We start from the raw sequence: 20,980 nt of genomic DNA, 5'->3' as shown, positions 1-20,980 counted from the left end.
ATAGATGATACAAATTAAATTATTGAATTGGCTTTTATTCAAGAAATCAAACTTTTTTTAATATTTTCAGAATTCTCCAATTTCATCTTTAAAATTTCTGTTGTTCTGTACACTGAACTGAATTTCATCTAGCACTGTAATATAATTACAGTGCTAGATGAAATTCAGTTCTAATTAATAATTATGATTTAAAATACTTATTTATATGAAGAAAGCTTATTTGGACTTTATGGTAAATACAAAGTACAGTTCAACCTCAGTTTTTGAACAACTCCCTTTCAAAGAAATCTGTTCGTAAACAGAATTTCGAGGTGACGAATGCACTGGATGCCATACAATAACTGTTTCCGAACTACTTGGCAAGAGCCACCCACAGATAAGAGAGAGAGATGTCAACTTCCTATAATTTCTATGTTAAAAACATTGATGGCCCAACTAAGCAAACAGAGAACTATCAATTCAGAAGTTAGTGGTACCAAAATCACCTCAAATCATTACATGTCACGACACAAATTGTCAATGATATTGCTATTTAAATTAGATTTTGATGTGCATGCAGGGAAGATACTACTATTATTTTACGGTACACACCACGGTTGAATTTAAATTAAGTTTATAAAAACCATGTTGACATTCACATAATATGAATGGCATTCAATAATTCATTTTTAAAGGTGCTTAAGTCATATTAAATAACATAACTTTATTATATACAATACAGTATTATATTACTTATGCAATATTTCATTACATTTGTAGACATTTTTAGCATGAAATCTGGCTAAAGAAGTAAAGAAAGCTTTTATCCAGTCCTGACCAACCAAATAAACTATTTTTTATTGTTTCTTATGGGAAAATTGTTTTAGTTTTAGAAGAACTTTTCAAAACAAGTTGTTAGAAAACCGAGGTGTGATTGTATATATTATGTAGATTTATTATGTTAAAAAATAATTGTCTTATAAAAAAGTTTCATTTGTACAGTAAAAATTTTATGTAACAAATGTTTAGGAGGAAAAAGTTTCCATTTAAGAGACTTTGCCTTAAAATTCCTAAAAATTGAGTTTTTAATATAGCCAAGAGTTAAATGCAAAATTATGGTATAGCACTATTACTCCTTAATTCATCTTTTGTCAACTATAGACTACAGTAGTTTTAATTTATGCAGAAGAGGACTATATTAAGGAAAATAGGCTGTTTTTTAATTTGGAACACATATGAGGGTAATCCCAAAAGTAAGGTCTCCTGTGTTTTAGAAATACAAAAATGATTATTTTCAATACTGTTTACATCATTTTAAAGCTTGAACGTTTATCTGTTTTTTTACATAATTGCCATTTTTGTCGATGCATTTTTGTAGGTGTTGTGGCAGTTTTTATATGCCTATGTCATACCAGCTTGCTGCCATGTCGTTGAGGAAGCGTTGAACCTCGTCTTCGACCTCATCGCTTAGGTATTGTCACCCATAACAATCGAATCCAAAAAGTTGTTTTTTTGTCTGCATAGCAGTGAAGAAACTCTCAGGAAGAGTTAACTCATTGCTTTTCTTGGTGGTTTGTGAACATTCACAGGACCTATTTTGCACACACTTTCCGATATTGCAACTTTTCTGTTAAAATCTATGAATGATGGCGCTTCAGCAAACCCCAGGAACCAAAATGCAGAGATCATCCAGAGTAATTTGCCAATCTTCATGCATGGTTTTCTCAGCCTTTGCAACTGTCTCGTCGGAAATTGATGGTCCCTCTCTTCTTTCTTTGTCATGAATTTCAGTACAACCAATTGCAAACTCCTTACACCACTTATGATGTTTTTGACATCCTTGCATGACTCGCCATATGCTTCCATCAATTGGCAACGAATTTCAATAGGTTTAATGCCTTTTGTGTTCAAAAACTGACTGACTGTGCGAACTTTGCATTTGGCAGTACGCCAAGCAGGAGTGCCATTACAAATGACTGCCAAACAAAGACCAAGCATCCCGGCGAGATGCATGCAGGCGTGTTTGTGAGTGGAAAAACAATAAACACAACAGTGTTGCCAACAGCCACGTGAACAGTTTCTCTGCATCCCCAACACTTCAGAGACCTTACTTTTGGGATTACCCTCATATTTTAATGAATATAAACCTTTTCTTTTCAATTAAATTGTGCAATTTAGGGCATTTATGAAGAAGTGAAGCTGATTTTGCTTAAGATCTATCTTTGTTTCTTTAATTGCTTTCTGTGATGTACTGGATAAATGTTCCAAGCTTTCTTGAATGAAAAATATATACATCTTTTTTTAAAGCAAGTAAATAGCTGTAAAATCACTGAATTTAATCCTATGTTTTCTCCCAAAAAGTATCTTGATACAAGATACTTGCTTGGCAGCATTCTGTAAAATAGTGTTGTCATGTCACAATTGTACAAATCACAGGGATCATACCTGGAAACAATTTGCTCCTGTTTTTCTTTTCAGGTTGTTGTAATTTTATGATCAACACCTCTAGTACTTACGGAATTCTTTTCAAAAATTTAAGTGTTTGGTTTCTGAATTTTTCTAGCTTCCTGTTGAAGTGTTAAAATCTGTTAGACCTTGTTGATGAGAAAACTCCAACAATAGCTTTTTGTTATAAAATAGGTTTTGACAACAGAATGCTTTTATGCTCTTACTAGCAGATAAGCCTGGCATTGTTCAGGCAAAAAGTAACGATAGTAAAGTTTAAGATTATTAGATTATAGCTGATCTTACTCATTTTCACCGGATGCAAGAATTAGATCCCTCTCTTCTGAGACTAATTAGAGGCTTTTTAGATGGGTCTAAAAATATGTTCAATTTCTCGCAAAAAAACACAAAAAACTGCATCTAAAATAATACAGTAGAAGCCAAGTTCTTCGGGGTAATCCTTAACGCTCTCCCCCGCACGGAAATTTTGAAAAGTCCCTTTTCACGATGTACCCTGTGTACCATATTTCAGCTTTCAACTGATAACCATTTGGGCTCTGCGCTTATTATTATCAAACAATCTCCATTATATTACAGATTAGGGTCAAATTTATGAGAAATTTTGTTTTCACTATTTTATTTTATCAGATAACTAATAGAAAAAAATGATTAAAATCATTACTGAATTTTAACTGAATAAATTTTTAGTATTTAAAAAGATCTTTTATTTTTAAGTAACCTAAAAAAAAAATAAACTAAATAACCTATAAAATAAAAAATCAGAAAATTTTTCATAATAATGGAGAATTAATTTACTTGATGATAACCTTACTTGAATAAAACGATTAATTTTAAATTCTAAAATCTAAAAAAACTTGTTTGGAACATTGTATTTTAAATTCAATTTTTTGAATTTGGAACGAATTCAAATGTTCGTTTGAATTCATTTATTTCAAATTTATTGTTTTTGGGTTACTCGAAAGGTAGAAATGATTAAAATATTTATTAATTGCCAAAATGTGTACTATTATGTGCCACTATTTATTTTTCCTTCTTTGTTGTTTACACTTTATACTGACTAAAACTAACTATCTCCGTCTCTTTTCTCGGGATTTCAAAAAAAATCCTTTCTTAGTATGCGTTCTCGTGATATACCCTACTAAAACACAGTTAAAATGCATCTAAAATAGTACAGTAGAAGACTAGTTCTTCGGGGTAAGCCTTAATTCTCTCCCTCTCCATCATGAGGGGGAATTTGGAAAAATCCCTTCTTGGAAAAATGAATAAATGTTCATTTTCGTGACATACCCTAACTGTGTACCAAATTTCAGCTTTCAACTGCTAGCCGTTTTGGTTCTGCACTTACTGTCGTCATCATCATCATCATCCATCTAGATTATATTATAGGATTGCCATGAACCACTCCCATACAATATTTTTTGATCTGCTATTTACATTTTGTTCCCATTGATTTTGTATAGCTTTTGGTAAAACAGATTGCAGAATTGGTAAAAAACATATTTACACTTTATATATTATTTTAACACCAGAATCCAAACTATTTGGCACTTCAAAAAAGTTTGTCACCTTATTATACAGCAGTTTAGTCTGATTCAAAATACTACACTGTACTTTGTTTCTTTGTAACTAAGGAATATTTTGTACTTATGTTTTTAAGTCAGTGAAATTTTGTAGACTGCTTGATTTTTTATTGTTTGTTTATAACTTAAAGCTCAGACTGTTTTTTCTATTTCCGACATAAATAATTTCTGCAACACTTTCTTATGTTGATATGCGAGTTCTCTGAAGAAGTGAAAGCTGAAACAAAATGAGAAAAGTACAAAAGGTTAAAAAAAACTATATTTTTAACATGCAAAATCCTATATTTGTAGTTGGTCAAAATGAAATACAATCAAATCTCAGCTTTTGAACATAATTTGTTTTAAAAGTTGTTCTAAACCAAAACAACTTTTTTTCATAAACAATACAAAATGGATTAATCAGATCTAACAAAACTAGTTGTTAATTAAATGTTAAAGAAAACATTCTTTTGAGTACAATATAACTATAATAATGCGAAAATTTGAATCAACAAACAAAACATAGATTTAAAATTCTATTAGTCTTTATTACTTTCTTCCCGTTCCTTGTACAAATTTTGACGTCAACAACCGAATTTCAAACCAAAAGTCTACACTTCTTAGGGGAATGACTGTGTTTCCTCCCCCTCAAAACTCGAAACTGAGTCAGGACGGAACTAAAGACAAAATTTGCTAATTGGTGAGAAAATTAACGAGGGGACGAAATAAAAAGGAGGGGAACGAGGACAGAGTTCGTCGTTCCCGTCTCCATCCGAGCTCGAACCCTGCAAGGCCCACCGACGCCTTTCCGCCGTCGACGATTGGATTCGAAACTGACTCCATCCATTTCCCTGACGATCCTTTGCCGAGGTATGACGACCAATACTCTGTAAACTCTCTCTCGGGTTAGTAAACCCCTATATTAGTACGTAATATATTTCTATCGATGTTAGCATGTGTAACTGTTCTTTATTGTCTAGTAATAAATTCTGTTTGTTGGTTTAACTGGTGTCATTTATTCGAATATCGCCTCTGTCTTACCGACGGGCCCCTCTCTTCCACTCAACCCGACAACCAATTAGTTCCCGACCGGACAGCCATCCTTGACCGTGGGCAGGTTTTACCGACCTGTTGACCGAGAAAAAGGAGGTCCGACTCCATCCGACCTCCCGGTGAACCCACAATAATAATGTAATTTGACTGACTTAAAATCAGGAAGAGATTTTTTCCTTTACAGGACAATAAAACAATTAATGACTTACTGATAGCAGCAGTTGTAGTATTTAGTGTGCGCTTCACTGACCATCTACTCTGACCTTAAAAGTAACACACAGTTAAATTTCACACAAAGGGGATTTTAATCAGTGTAAGTTGTGATAATTTACAGCAGTTTTTTAAATTTGGTATGTTCATTTTTGGGTTTTTGAATCAAATTACAACCACCTGATTATATTCAGCTACTTTTCTGCAATTATATTTATTGTGTTTTGTGAGGTTTATGTATCAAATTACAATTAAATAGACATATGGAATGCCAAAAGTGCTTTTTTTGTGTATTTTACATTGTTAGAAAGAAGACAAAATGAAGAAATTAAACATATAATTGTAGTTTTGATGTAATGCTGAGTTTCACAGTTTTTAAAATAAAAACTGGTTAGTTTTTTTAACATGCAATCTAGAGGAGGACATATAACCTCACTTAAACTGGCATGCCAGCATTCGCCTCGGGATAAATCGGAAAGCCCGTTTTTACTATGCTGGAATGTTTGATTTCGTGGTCTCCCCGGATGGATCGACATGCTTGGACAATCTGCAAAAATGTGGTGGTGATTTTTTTATAGATGTAACAGCAATAACATGTAAACATTCAAGGTATATTAATACTATTAACGAAATTTTTTTATTTCATAATTAATTTTATAGTATAAATTAATCTGATGCCTTAATTTTCATGGTTTTATATAATATTTACCTACATTTTGAATTTTAAGATATAAACTTTTTCAAAGTATGGTTGATCTAAAATTGTTTTGACCAACTAGTCTATAGTCTGTTCTTTGAATATTTATTTAATAATACTGTACTCATGTAGACAAGCCAGAATGTATAGTTGAACAGTGTAATAAGTCTATTATTTACGCAATTATGTTAAACAATAAATTAAAATGTTTAATTTGTACTGACATAAGATGATTATTAATCTGTTTACATAAACAAGTTAAATTTAAATCATTTTTGTTGTTTCGTCCAAGACAGTCCATGTTAAATTTGTTCAATATGAATTTTTAATTGCATAAAAGGCATTTCTCAAAGACGAGTGAACAGTCATTTGGAAATACGGTGGAACCTCACTTAACGAGCACCTCGCACAACGAGTGTTTCACATAACAAGCAAAATGAATTGTGAAAAAAACGACTCTCTTAACGAGCGACGTTTTGCATAACGAGTGGCGAGGAGAGGGGAAGTCCCGGATGTGCACATGCTCCATCGGTTTGTGTTTAGCACTCGTTCAGCTAGCATCTTAATGTCGCTTGTGATCATACATTTTTCTAAACTTGTGTTCACACACATTATGTATAAACATCAACAACCATAGCCCATTATATAATAAACACGCCGAACGATATGCCAAATTCTTGGGTTACGTAAAGGCTATAATTACATATTAGAAATTGATTTGACTAAAAGTAGACAGTTATGCTTCCATTTTGTATTAAATTTAACGACCGATTCCAAATTAAATTCCAGAAATTTCTAAATTAAAAATTAATTTTTAAATAATTATTAAATTTAATATAAGATGGAAACACAACTATCCACCTACCTCTAATCAAATTAATTTCTAATATTTAATTATAGCCTTTACATAGGCCAAGAATTTGGCATATTGTTTGGTGTGTTATTGAACAAATTATCTAATCTCTTTTTTTTCTGCAAATCTAATTCGTATTTCAGGTTGGTTCATTCCGCTCTAGAAGAAAAGATGATGATTCACGCTCCTTAACAATGTTTATTGTATAATTTTCTTTGAATAAGCATTATACATAAAATATTTGAGTATTATTTTTTCGGCATGGAACGCATTATCGTATTTTACATAAAATCCTATGAGAAAAATTGTTTGGGGTTTGAGTGTTTCGCATTACGAGTAAGACTGGAACGAATTATGCTCATTAAGCGAGGTTCCACTGTATTGTGTACTGTTTCAAGTTCTGTAAACTAAGTTTTTAAAGAGAAATGTGATATATTCAATGAAATGACTTTATTTAAAAATAGAATCGGATTGTATAAAGCACTATTTTTAAAGTAGTTTTACCTTTTTTATAATTTTGAATTTGATAACTTTCAGTTGTTCTAAATCAATTCTTTTTACTATTGTCAAACATCTACTCATGTGCAATTTCTTTTTAAAAGCTTCCATTTTGCAAAGATTTACTTTTTTTAATAATTTTAGAATAGCTGTAAGATGATAGTAAATTTTAATTTTGTTTTATTAAAATCTCTCAAAATCAGAGAAATTCTTTAAAATCTTTAAACAAAACAAGATACACAGATCGATTAGTTAGTCTAAGTACTAAAAAATCTCTCTTTAAAATCTTTTAAAGATTTTAAAGGATTCCTCTAATTGTTAAGAGATTTTATTTAAAAAAATAATTAATAAAATTGCTGCAAGTTATGAAGAATATTTTAATTTTAATGTTTACTTTTGCTCTTGGAAATTGGAAAGATAATGCTATTACTTAGTGTCACTTAATGGACTATTTATTTTTTAATAGGAAGTTCAACAAATTTTAGAAAAACCGTATTGCGAACACCACTTTCACGTATCCGAGTCTCTCGGATGGGCCGAACAAGATAGTGTTTATCCTCTACCAAATGTTCAAATATCTTTGAAAACATTAGCACCTCGTGTACATACATTATTGGATACTCATCAAGGATCATTACCATTAAATAGGTAATAATGATAAATTAAAAAGCAGAAATACTATACATAAGCTGTCCTTCAAACTGACAACATAAATTTCCTATGTATGAAATATCAGATAAGCAGATAATGTTTGTACATACGCGAGTAGGTAGATATATTATTACTTTATAATTAATCTAAAAGGTTATAAAACTTGGTATTATTTTTGTACATAAATAAATTCTGCTAATTTGTTTTTAGTTATTCTATCAATAATATATAATTTTAATTTAAAATTGTGTTCTTAGTTTAATTTTTGTAAAAAGTAAATAATAGTAATTTTTGGTTGTTTTTACTAAGAATAAAATAATTTGGTTAAAAGAAACAGTGCATCTTGTAACTCCAGCAGGATATTTAATAAATCATAATGTTTTTGACTTAATACCATAGACCTTTCCTTAGCGAAGCACTGCATTATATGACGAACGTACGCATATCAAATTCAATGGAAATAATTTAAAATTAAATGGTGTTCTGAAGTGAACACTGTCACAGAAAATCTCCAGGGTCTCCAATGCCCTAATGTGGTCCGTTTTGAACAACTTCTTAATGAGGGTGACGTTATCGAAGTCCGCTTTTACATTGGTCGTGTCACAGAAAAAGTTAAAATTAACAATTAATAATTCTTTATTTTTATTATTTGTAATTATTAATTGTTAATTTTTTTTCTGTGAGTGTCTTCTTTAGAACACTGTTTAATTTTAAATTATTTCAATTGAATTCAATATGCTTATGTTTGTCATATTTTAAATGGTGTACTTCACTGAGGAAGGCTTATGGTATTCAGCCAATAACGTTATGATTTATTAAATATACCGCTGAAGTTACAAGGTGCACTGTTTCTTTTATTTCTCCAGTTAGATCTTACAATTTGGTTAAATTTTGAACATGATTATGTAACATTATTGGTTATTATCCAAATTGATTTACTATTAAATCCCACGGATTGTATTAAATTCATTTCATTAAATTAACACCCTTCACATTTTGTTTTTCATTAAATTAACACACTTAACATCTTTTATTATGTTCTATAAGGCACATTTTAATAGATAACCAGAAAAGTGCCATTAAAAGTTGGGATGATGGGCAATAGCATAGCAATTTTGACACGTGAAACTTCCAAGTCAGAGGAAACGGTAAGTGCAATTTGCAACACTGTTAATGTGTGAGAACATAATACAACAGACAGATAAAATGACAGTGCCTCTTTACTAGTGCACAAACCAAGAGCAGTGTGGTGGTGTCAGATTTTTGACAAAAACCAATTGACATCCATTGACACATACAAGTATGGTAGGAAACGACTACGTGAGTTGCTTACGGGTTTATAAACTAGTTCTAAGGTTCAAAAAACAGCCACAGTTCTTTGGAAGATTTTTTTCATGGCATTCACTGTGGTTCCAACTGTAAAGAATCACAGAATCGTGGCTGTTTTTTGGAACCTTAGAACTTGACTAATATACTTGTGTTACTCACGTTGTCATGTTCTTACTGTTTCTGCTTATGCCAATGGATACCGATTTGGTTTTTGTCAAAAATCTGACAGTGCTACACAGCTCTTCCTTTGTGCACTGCTGGAGAAATGCTACCATTTTATAGATCCATTGTCTTACATTCCTAATGCATCAAGTATTGCCATTTACAGTTACTGTTGCCTCTGACTTGAAAGTTACGTGTATCAAAAGTACTATGCTAATGCTCATCCTCCCAGTTTTAATGGCACTTTTCTGGTTTTCTAATAATATGTCTTATTTTTGAAATAATAGTGTTGATTGATTGAATGTTCAGATTAAGCCTTTGGAATGTATACTTTCTTTTGGAATTTGAGTAATGTAATTTTATTTGATTGCCTAAAGATGAGTATTAAATTTATCTGAAAACATTAACATTGAGAATTAAATTGCTGGAGAAGGTGTGACGGGCATACTGTTAAATTTTTAAAGTGTTTGAAAGACAATATAATTGCCAGCTGATGTAAATAAATAATAAGGAACTTCTATAATAATGTATCCAAGTATATCAAACATCACAAAGCCCGATATGTATATGTATATAGAAACATAACCAAATGATTGCCTTTAATATTTGAGCTATAATTCTGCTAATTTAATAATTAATATTAAGTAAATCACTATTACAAATAGACGATAGACACCATCTCTTAACTAAATTAATAATTATAATTTTAATAATTTATTAAATAATTTAGAAACACCTGAAAGGAAAGAACTGACCTGGGATTGCCTTAAATAATCATGAGTTATATCCTGATTATTTAAGGCAATTTTTTGGTTATGTTTCAATAATGTATCCATGAAATGAACTGTATTATTCATGCCAATAATTATATATGAAATAAACAAAACCTTCTTTCAACATTAAAACTCTTTTATTATGATGAAATTAGCACTTTAATGTCAATAAAGTTATCATTTCAGTGATGATAAAAACAATACTTTTGATGTGGTGTAGAGATCTTCCTCAGGTAAATTAGAACGGTTTAAAAATACTATTGTAAAATTTGATTGGTCAGAACAGCATAATTAAATTTGTAAATATCAAAATTTGAACATAAATATTAATTGAAATATATTGAAAATATAGTGACTTTTTTTAGTGACTAAAAGAATGATAAAAATAATAAAGTAAATTACAAAAAATTTGGAATAAAATGCAATAAGAACAGAACTTTTGAATTGAAATAAACTATAATAAATAAATATATATATTTATTTATTATAGTTTATATATATATTTAAATTATAAATTTAACTGTTTGGCACAAGATATGACGACAAAATTTCAATAACACTAACATCTTTGATCCTGTTGAAGTGTCTTCATTTATATATAAACATCCCAAGAAGCCAATGTATTAATAATCAATCAACCAACCAACAGACAAATTAATTGGGTGCAAAAATTAAACTACAAATATTAAACTACAAATATTAATTAGGAATTACATGACAACAACTAGAGGTAGACGTTGGGTGCTCTCTCTTAATGAAAGTGGTAACTATAATTTAATTTTTTCATTAAGAGATGGTGCATAATGTCTACTTGTAGTTGTTCTTGTCATGTAATTTCTAATTAATATGTGTAGCATAATTCCTGCCCAATTAATTTGGCTGTTAGCTGGTTGATTATTAATACATTGGCTTCTTGGGATGTTTGGTTTGTATACACACGAAGACATTTCAACAGGATCAAAGATGTTAGTGTTGTTGAAATTTTGTTGTCATATTTATAACATCTTTTTCTTATGTTTTTAAAAAATAAGTATCGAGTTAGTCATACAATATTACAACGAAATTTTTTATTTCAGTTTTTGCTTATGTTACCTGGCAGAATTTGGCCCATTACCAATAATGGAAAATGTGGAAAGTAAGCTGTCTCAAGAAACTAGTGCAGTTTCATCAGATGTTGATGGTAATAATGAAAACTGTCAACAGCATGGCAGTGAATCTCAATGTGTTGGGAAAGGGGTACCATTAGAACATTTGATAGCCTGTATTCCTGGTGTTCAGATCACCAAATCAGTTTTAGCAATTAAAAAAATTCAGTGGTTAGAAAATAAACCTTCAGAACAAGGTAGGTTATTTTTATCTGTTTTGTTTTATATATAAATTAAATATATATAATAAATATAACTAACTAGATAGTTATTTCAAATACTGAACGAACTGAACGACCAGATACTCTATCAGACTATACGGCTGAATAATTACTAAGCAATTTGGTAGGAGGCAGGCTGCCAGCTCTTGTTAAATATAATAATAATAAATAAATACCGTATTTTACGGACTATAAGACGCTACGGACTATAAAATGCACCTGAATTTTGGAGGCAATTTTTCGAAGAAAAAAGTGTGTCTTATAGTTTGTAAAATATGGTAATTAAATGTAATTTTAGAATATTCTAGAAGAAAAGATCAGCCTGGAATGGTACTCAAACCTGCAACTCCTGCTTATTGTGCAGATGCATTGTCATTTACTCTACCCGAACCTCTCTTCATTCTTCACTTCCAGACTGATTTTAGATGTGTGCATGAAGTCCTTTTCTGAAATATACTAAAAAAATTAAAAATTTTTTATTACAAATAAGTATCCATGTTGTGCACTGCATCAACCAATGAAATTGTCGTGCCATTGTTTTTAAAACTTGTTTTGTTTTCCATGTTATGTATTCACAATCTGAAGGTGATAGTTTAAAACATTTGTTTAGTTAGTAAAATATTTTATTGCTCATATTTTTGATTTTTAGTGTGTTTATTTTGACATTGTTGCATCCAGTTATATGTGTGGTATCTTGTTTATGTATTTAGGATCTCTTTTAGCAGCTCTAATCCAGACTATTTGGTAGAGTAAAGGCTCATGGAAAGGTTGGCCCTTAAGACCTGTAATTGAATAAACTTTAGCTTTCATTATAATACTTGAAAAAAACATTGTGTAATTTCTCATTGTTTTAGGTTTAGCAATGAAGTAAACACAAAGTTTGTGAGATGTTATGAAAAGGATTTCAGATACTTCAAGATAATTATAATCCTCAGAAATATCTTTATAGTATTGGATTATGTATGCCTTTATCCTTCCATATATGTATATATATAGAAGCAGCTAGCTCCTTGATGATGCATCACATTTGTGAGAAAGATAAAATTAAATAAATTCAATGCTAAAATGAACTGCTAAAATAACTCGTACTGCTACTGGGGAGGTAGATATTATGTACAAATGAGGGGAGTCACTGTGGTATCGCCATCTTCTGGGCACACTGTAGACATACTATTTAGATTGGTAGAAACTTCTACAGTTCAAGTTTTGAAAAACACAACTTATAATGAGATATGTCAATGGCATGTTTATCATCTGGAGGTGTAAAGAAATGGTACAAGACTTTATAAGAGTCATTAATAAAAATACAGGATGAGTTACACTTTCACCGACAGAGAGGAGTTTGTTAATTTTTTAGATTTGACTATTTACAAAATGAAAGAGTCAAAAATATTCACAGAAGCAGGAAACAATATAACTAATAATTACCTAGTGCTTTAACACTTTGTCCAGTGTTAAGAGCACTATGCATTGTTATTTTATCTTTAGCATTCAAACAGCCACACCCATGAATCATATTATCCTTGAATTCTTACATTCATTTGGTACTGCTATTCTTCTAGGTTAATCAAAATTGTTTATATGAACAAATATGCTTGTGCAATTTTTGAAAATTTTATATCACATGCATATACATACGTGTGTGTGATTATAAACTTTAAAAACTGCACAAGCATATTTGTTCATATAAACCGGAATATATATACACACTAGCAGATAAGTCTGGTATTGCTCGAACAAAAGTAATGATAGCAGAGATTAAGATTATTAGATTATAGCCGATCAATTATAATCTAATAATCTTAATCTTACCTGTTTTCACCAGGTTCAAGAATTAAGTCCTCTTCTGAGATTGATTAGAGACTTTTTAGATGGGTCTAAAAAATATGTTCAATTTCCTGCAAAAATGCAAAAAACCACATTTAAAATAGTACAGTAGAAGCAGAGTTCTTCAGGATAATTCTTAACCCTCTCCCTCTCTCCTGCTGGGGGATTTCCAAAAATCCTTTTCTTAGTGTGCATTCTCATGATGTATCCTAACTGTGTACCATGTTTCAGTTTTCAACTCAACCATTTGGGCTCTGTGCTTATTATTATTGGTTATCATCATCAACCCAATCTTATATATATATATATAAATTCTGGTTTTCATAAAGAATTTGTTGAAATTAAAGTTCTGATGATGATGATACATTTGTTATTTTTAAAAATAAAATAATTATATATTTTAAAATTAAAAAATTAAAATTTCTGTACGTGTTAATTTCAGAAATGCGTAGCATCAGTCCTGCACTTGCAGGACAACTTGCACTCTTCAGTCGAGAGATGATCGACTTATTGAAAAGTCAACCGAAATGTTCGATTCCATTCAATAAGTTCATTCCTGCCTATCACCACCATTTTGGAAGGCAGTGCCGTGTAGCCGACTATGGATTTACTAAGTTAATTGACTTACTCGAAGCTGTTCCTCATTCTGTTCAGGTAACAATTTTTTTACTTCCGTAAAGTTTATCTTCTTTGTTTTTTTATTTTGTAGTATACAAGCCTTGGAATGAGTAGTTATTTTAGCTGTTAGTCTCCTTTTTCAGAAATGGTCTCTAAATGTATTTGTTTTTGTGACTGTCTCCTTTTTTTGAACATTTTTGACAGAAATATTATTTCATATGTGAAATTTTGTTTATACTTCAATCATGTAGTACTTTTTGCTTCAAGAAAAAGTTGATCTTTCTTATACAAGGTCTGTGATCTACAGATGGGAGGATGAGACTGCAAATACAGAACACTTAAAATGCATGTTACTTCATGTTTCTGTGCGAAATGTGTTTGTGAAGGTTTTATTTCAAGAAAAAGGATATTAATAAAACACCAAAATTTCATCATTATCTCATTTTATATTTAATTTAACAAAAATTCATATGCTTTCTGATTAAGAAAACAAAAACCGAGAAATGCTTTTGATTTTATTCGAGTCGTCTGATACATTAATGAACAGTATATGGCGTTTCTTTAATGTGAGGAGTAATGGTTGCAGCAAAATGTTTGTTTATTAATGGCATGATAGCATGACAGGTATAAATTTTATTCTTTTTTAAGTATATAGTTTTTGATACTATTTTCATCCTACTTCAAGTTCTACCATTCATTGCTGAAAACGTTATGCAGAGTTTTATTATTAATCATATTCATATTTCATGGAGAGGCTCTCAGAAATGTTTTACTTTTGCTGTGCCCTCACAACATCTACATTCAGTCAGCAATGTCATTAAAACAGTGACATACCAGGTTGATAGATCAGCAATCATTTGGAATTGAAAAACAGCATGTGATCAGGGCTGACTGGTCGGGCTTGGGCTTGATTAGCTGTACAAAAAGCAGAGGAAAAATATCTCTAAAATTTCACATCACTTTTGCCATGTCACACTCACTAGGGGGATTGACTTCGCAGGTTGGAAATCATAGGTTTAAGTATTTTAAAGCTTCTAGTTATAAATTCTCAAAATTTTTGTCATTAGCAAAGAATCAGGCATACAAAATTGTGAAGTAGTAAGATATAAAAGAAAATAAAAGTCAAGATGAGGCTGGCCAGAAAGTCACTCCCCAAAATGAAATTATCACGTGATAAGCTGGCTTGATCACTTGATAATTTTGTAAAATTTTTAGTTTTGTTATTTTTACATCTCATAAAATACATACTAAGTGAAGAATAAGCAATGAAAAAGCTTGAAATTTAAGAATAACATCAAAACTTAAGTAGTGATGATAAATATTAGTTCGATTGAAACATGGAAAGAAATTATAACAAGCATTTTTATGCTTGGGCTTCAGAAAAACTTCACTACATGAAATAAGATATTTCAGATTAATATTAGAAAAAAAAGAGATGGAGACTACAGTGCCAAGGTAGGAAATAAAGAATTATACTAATAGTAGCATTGAAACAATGATGGTGAGAGCCTATTACCCAGCTTTTGAGTAATTGAGGTTTATACATTTGAGTGCCAAGAGAAGTAAGATGATGAGGAATCTGACATTTGGCTCATTTCTAGTGTAGGTCTATATCTAACGTCAATGTTGTTACGAAAAGACGTCCTCCAAGAACATTATGACAATAAATTGATAAATTTATTAGTTTCAATGCCTCAATCATGAATATAAAGTCGATTATTTTTTTATTTCTTTTACAAATATCAGGAATGGTTGAAATTTATAAGGATCAATTGACTGACAAATGCACTCAGTCATAGCTTTACATGTGCTAAATATGAAATTAATTTAATGGATTTACACATTTACATTATAGGCAAACCACTGCTTCACCAAGAATGATATTCATTTTACACAAGAAGAATTATAATTGTTGTATACAGGAGTCATTGAGCTACAAAGAGGTCGAAAAAAATCTGTCCTCCACACAAATTAATATCCATACTTACAGAAAAAAAACCTCCTGAATTTCTTTTCATTTCTCAATGTTGGAAGGTGTCCCAAGTCCAAAAATGTAAAAATCTTCAGGAGGGTCATTTTTTTGACTAATCACTATACTTTCACTCTGTTATATATAACAGGCAGGATCATTCTCTCATTGTGTATCTATTTAGATGAGGACTATTACATATCGAACCAGTGTTTATAAAACAAAAAATTGGATGCACTTCAATCAGTTTGAATTATTTTAAATAATTACTTGAAAAATAAGATTATTAATTTTGTAATGTAATTTAATAATAAACTATGCATGATTAGTAAAATATATTTTCATTCGTATTTTGTGTTTTCGTAATTAAAATAATGATTAAAAATATTGAGTTTTCCTAAAGTCATCACTTTTTCTAAAATTGCTCCTAAAGGCTTCACTGTGTAAGCAATGATTGGTGACAGCTCACCAATCGGTCATCAAGATCTGCATGTACCGGAGGTGATGAGCTCAGTGAATGATTTTTCTAAAGGAACTAAGTAATGCCACTACATCTTAAACAGTTAACTATTGAGGAGTTTCCGTTGATGACTTCAGAAAAATTCTTAATATTTTTAAGTATCAAAAGTAAGTCAGGCTTAAGTATGCTCTGAAATCTAGTGATGATTCATATAAAATCATAAACTGTTAGAGATATCGTCATCAATAACGTAAAAAAACAAAAAACAATTTCATTCCTTAATCACTTTCTCCTCTGTCTTTTCTATGTTTAGTAATCATCATTGTTCAAGCTACAAAATGAAAAAATTAACACATGATGATAATTTTTATGTTATATGGAAAAATGTAAGTTCAACTCGAATGCTACATTTGATATGGGGATTTGATAGTTCTAGGAGTTTTGCATAAATCAGTTTTATTATTGATTATTCTATGGTTTAATATTATATTTGTTTTCTTGTATTAAACGTGTTGTAATTCTGATAGATAAAATGTATAAAATAATGCCCAACTAAAACTTTTTATGTAATTACATATAAGAAAAGAAACTATTTAACATTTAATAATTTTCTTACATCTATAAATTTCAGATTTTAGGCCAAGGACAGAATCGTATATTAATACTCACTCATCGGGCTCAAATTAAAAGATTTTCTTCCGATCTCCTTCGAATCTTGAAGTCGAGAGCGAGTAAGCAAGTAACCCTTAAAGAACTTCCCATAATTTATGAGCAGTGCATAAATAAAGCGTTTGACATAACTGATTACGGAGTCTGCGAAACGGTCGACATGTTGGCAGAACTTTCTGAAAATATAATTATGGTAATGTAGTATTTATAAATAATTTAAATAAGGATTCTGTAAAAGTTTGTTCTGAGTTATACTAAATTAGTTTGATTGACAATTGTTAGTTATTTATTGTTATCTAATGGAACTTTTTTAGTCTTCTAAATGGATGGATAGCTTAGTGTTTTTTTTTTTTCTTCCTTTCTTAAATAACACTATTTTAGGCATTTGAAGGTTGTTTTGTTTTATCCTCCAAAAATAATTTATTATTCTTACTTATACAGATTCCAGTTGAAATTTGTTTATCATCAGTTTTGTTAACAATATGATGTAAAATGAAGCAGGAGATTCCTGTATTATAGTTGATAATATGTTCTTGAAAATCAGACATTCTGTACAAAAATGTTAACCAGGAGCCTATTTCTCATTGGTAAAAATGTAAAAAATTTTGTAATGCATTACGTCACGAAACCAAAACCGCCAACCAAATTCATAAAATGTAACTAAAATAAGTTCTTTTCATTCCAGTGGCCTAATGTGAAAACAAATGTCGTCACTCAGTTTCGATGATTATTATAATGTTTTTATTCGAATAAGAAATTCTAATAGAATTTAATTATATTATAAAAAACAGTGAATTTTTCTATCCAAAATTTTTGCATTTTATATTCAAAATTTTGCGATCCTTGTGAAAATAAAAAAACGTTACATTGTGTTACAAATTAAAAATGTTTATTCATCTGTTTAAAACATAAATTTGATTTTTATTAAACATTCGAAATAGAAATAATTTCTCTTGTATTCTTCATTTAATTTAAAACTATGAAATCTATTATCAAATTCAAATTTTGCAAAAACTATAATATAAACAAATTGTAATAGTTTTACTAGTTTCAACATTTAATTTACTAGCACAATTTCCCCCATTGAATTACGAGTGAGTATTCTACTTTATTTATTCGTAAAAAAACAACTTTGACGTTGGATGAATGATGAACTTGTATAGACAAGTGTTAAACAGTGGCAAATTCGTGAAAGTTTTCCAGGGGAAAAAAAAGTTTGTTATAATATAAAATATTCCCATAAAGTAGAATACTTGCTCGTAATTCAACAGGGGGAAATTAATTCAATGCTAGTAAATTAAATGTTAAAACTAGTAAAACTATTCTTTGAAAAAGTTATTAATGTCTGAATAAGGGAAAAAAGTTTATATATTTTCTGACATAAATATTCTCTCTAAATTATTATTTGTTTATTTTAATGGCATACAACTGTCATTTTCAAGGGCCGTCGTATCTATTCCATTCCAAGATTGACATATAAACAATACAGAAACTGGATATAAATATAGAAGAAAAAAATGGAAAAAACAGAGACAAACATTTTCAATAACTGTGGTTATCGTCGTCAGATTAAATACATTCAAAGAAAGAATGTAGGAGTATTGAACATTGTAACTTTTTTCCTTCTTCAAATACCGATGCTGGCAACATTTATTTAATTTTGAGTACAGAATTGTCTTATTGCAGAAACGTCAATTTATTTTAATCACGAAAAAAATAAGTTTGTCTCTTTCAAATCTGAACGTTTTCAAAGAATGTAATCGACAATATTTAGATACGATAAAAAAACTTGTTCCCATTATTCTGTTTGCTACTTTATTTTGAATATTTTATAATTTATTTACATTTATCATATTTTTGAAAAGTATTTTTTAGAAATGAAAAGTTAAGTAACTTTCGTACACTTTCCCATTTCTTTATTCTGTCTTCGGCATTAATACTTTTAACCGTCTTAATCATTTAGTCATTTATAACTTAATAGTTTGTTTGTTTGACAATTCAAATTAAAAGTACGTTGGAAGATCATATTTAAAATTTCTCTTCGGCAAATTCATTGTATAGAATTATAAAAATAATTGTAATAATTTCCAATTTGTAAATGATGTAAAGAAATATTTTAAAAATGTATTTGTATGATATTGAGATGTGTTTAATTATTTCATTTAGGTAGCATCTTCTGAAGAAGAAATAATCATAGGCATTCCAAAGAGAGGTAATATTTTTTTTCATGTAAGGAGAATAGTAGGTAGGGCAAGGATGCGTTTGATCTTTGTTTAGATGTGTATTTTAGGGTTTTAATTTAAAAATGAGAAAGTTATTTCTATCATTTTCATTGATAGTCACTTATAATGCTGGCAAAAACAAATTGTGTCTGCATTTTATTAATAATAAATACTTTACACTTAAATATAAACTGTATTGTTGTTACATATTTTGATAGCTGACATTTCAATGCTTACTTGTAAAAACTTTTGTTAGATTCTGCGCAATTGTTTTATTATTATTATTTTTGTTTGTGTCCCATCAAATATGGAAAATTGAAAGCAGCCTTTTTGGCATATTTTGCTTTTTTATTATCAGTAATAATGCCATCCAAGCAAGAAAAAAATTGTGTGACACGTATGGAAAAGACGTGTCGACAGAACAGCATTACCAAAACTGGTTTGCAAAATCTTGTTCTGTCAATTTCGATATTGAAGATATACCATGTTCTGGAAGGCCAGTGGAAGCTGATGAAGATGAAATAAAGGTATTGATTGAAGCAAACTGCCGAGTAACAACATGACAAATCACTAAGAGATTAAATTTGTCGAATTCAACCATTTATGATCACTTGAAATGACTTAGTTTCATTTCGAAGCTCAATATATGAGTTCCACATGTTCTTAAGAGATTTGCTCTGTCGCATCAACATCTGTGATTTGCTTCTCAAATGTCGAGAAAATGATCCATTTTTGAAGCGAATCATAACTGGCGACAAAAAATGGATTGCTTATAACAATGTTGAACACAAGTGATCACGAAGTAGAAGAGTTGAGCTGGCTCAAAGCAATTCAAAAGCCAATATTCATATTAAAAAAAAAAATGGTGCTCTGTTTGGTGGGATTTTAAGGGAAATTTTTTTTTTAGCTTCTATCACACAGTTCCACAATTGATTCGAAAGTGTACTGCCATTAACTGGACAGATTGAGTGATACCATTAAACAGAAAAGGCCAGAATTGATCATCAGAAAAGGTGTTGTTTCTCTGCGATAATTCCAGATCTCACAAGTTTTGTAACTCGTCAGAAGCTGTTACAGCTTGGATGGGATGTGCTATCACATCCACAATATTCGCCAGATCTGCACCCTCGAATTATTATAAAACATTTACTTCAAATGATGTCAAAAATCACTTGGCTTTTGCTGCATTAGAAAGAGCATCTTTCCTTCTATTGAAATATATGATTGTAATTTTTTGCTTGGCTCTGCTAAGGACAGAAATGTGGCATTAAACATAGTGATATCTGAATAAAAACTTGATTGTTAAAACAAAAGACACACTTTGATAACTAATAACTTTAGAACTATACAAGACAATGGAATGCAACTTAGCCTGTTAGCTCACTGTCTGGTTGTCGTCATGTAATTCAATTAAAAGTTCTTGAATGTGCATGCTTGCTGAGCTATGCTCATTCAATATTAAGCAAAAAATTTGCAAGGATTTGGATTAATATCCAAAATAGTTTGATTTTTAGAATAACCATGTTTTGTTTCATTTTAGCCTAATAGAAACACAATGCTTATTCTTCAAGAGCTTCTATTTTGAATTCTTGTATTCCCATGCTAAAGGGACACATGTA

General features: G+C 30.2%; 1 protein-coding gene across 1 annotated transcript in view; it reads left to right on the top strand.

Moving 5' to 3' along the window:
- The window catches only part of LOC136984131 (meiosis regulator and mRNA stability factor 1-like), a 129,460-nt gene that overhangs the window by 67,463 nt on the left and 41,017 nt on the right, over window positions 1-20,980 (top strand). The window contains 5 exon segments of the mRNA XM_067281066.1: window positions 7,782-7,963; window positions 11,307-11,572; window positions 13,866-14,077; window positions 17,102-17,332; window positions 19,306-19,351. Of these exon segments, the coding sequence (XP_067137167.1) occupies window positions 7,782-7,963; window positions 11,307-11,572; window positions 13,866-14,077; window positions 17,102-17,332; window positions 19,306-19,351 (937 nt within the window).

Source organism: Centruroides vittatus, unplaced genomic scaffold (assembly GCF_030686945.1).
Source record: "Centruroides vittatus isolate TY-2023 unplaced genomic scaffold, ASM3068694v2 contig_904, whole genome shotgun sequence".
In the NCBI taxonomy this organism is placed as follows: Eukaryota; Metazoa; Arthropoda; class Arachnida; order Scorpiones; family Buthidae; genus Centruroides; species Centruroides vittatus.
Note: the sequence above shows the minus strand (reverse complement) of the source record. Positions and strands in the feature narration are given on the sequence as shown.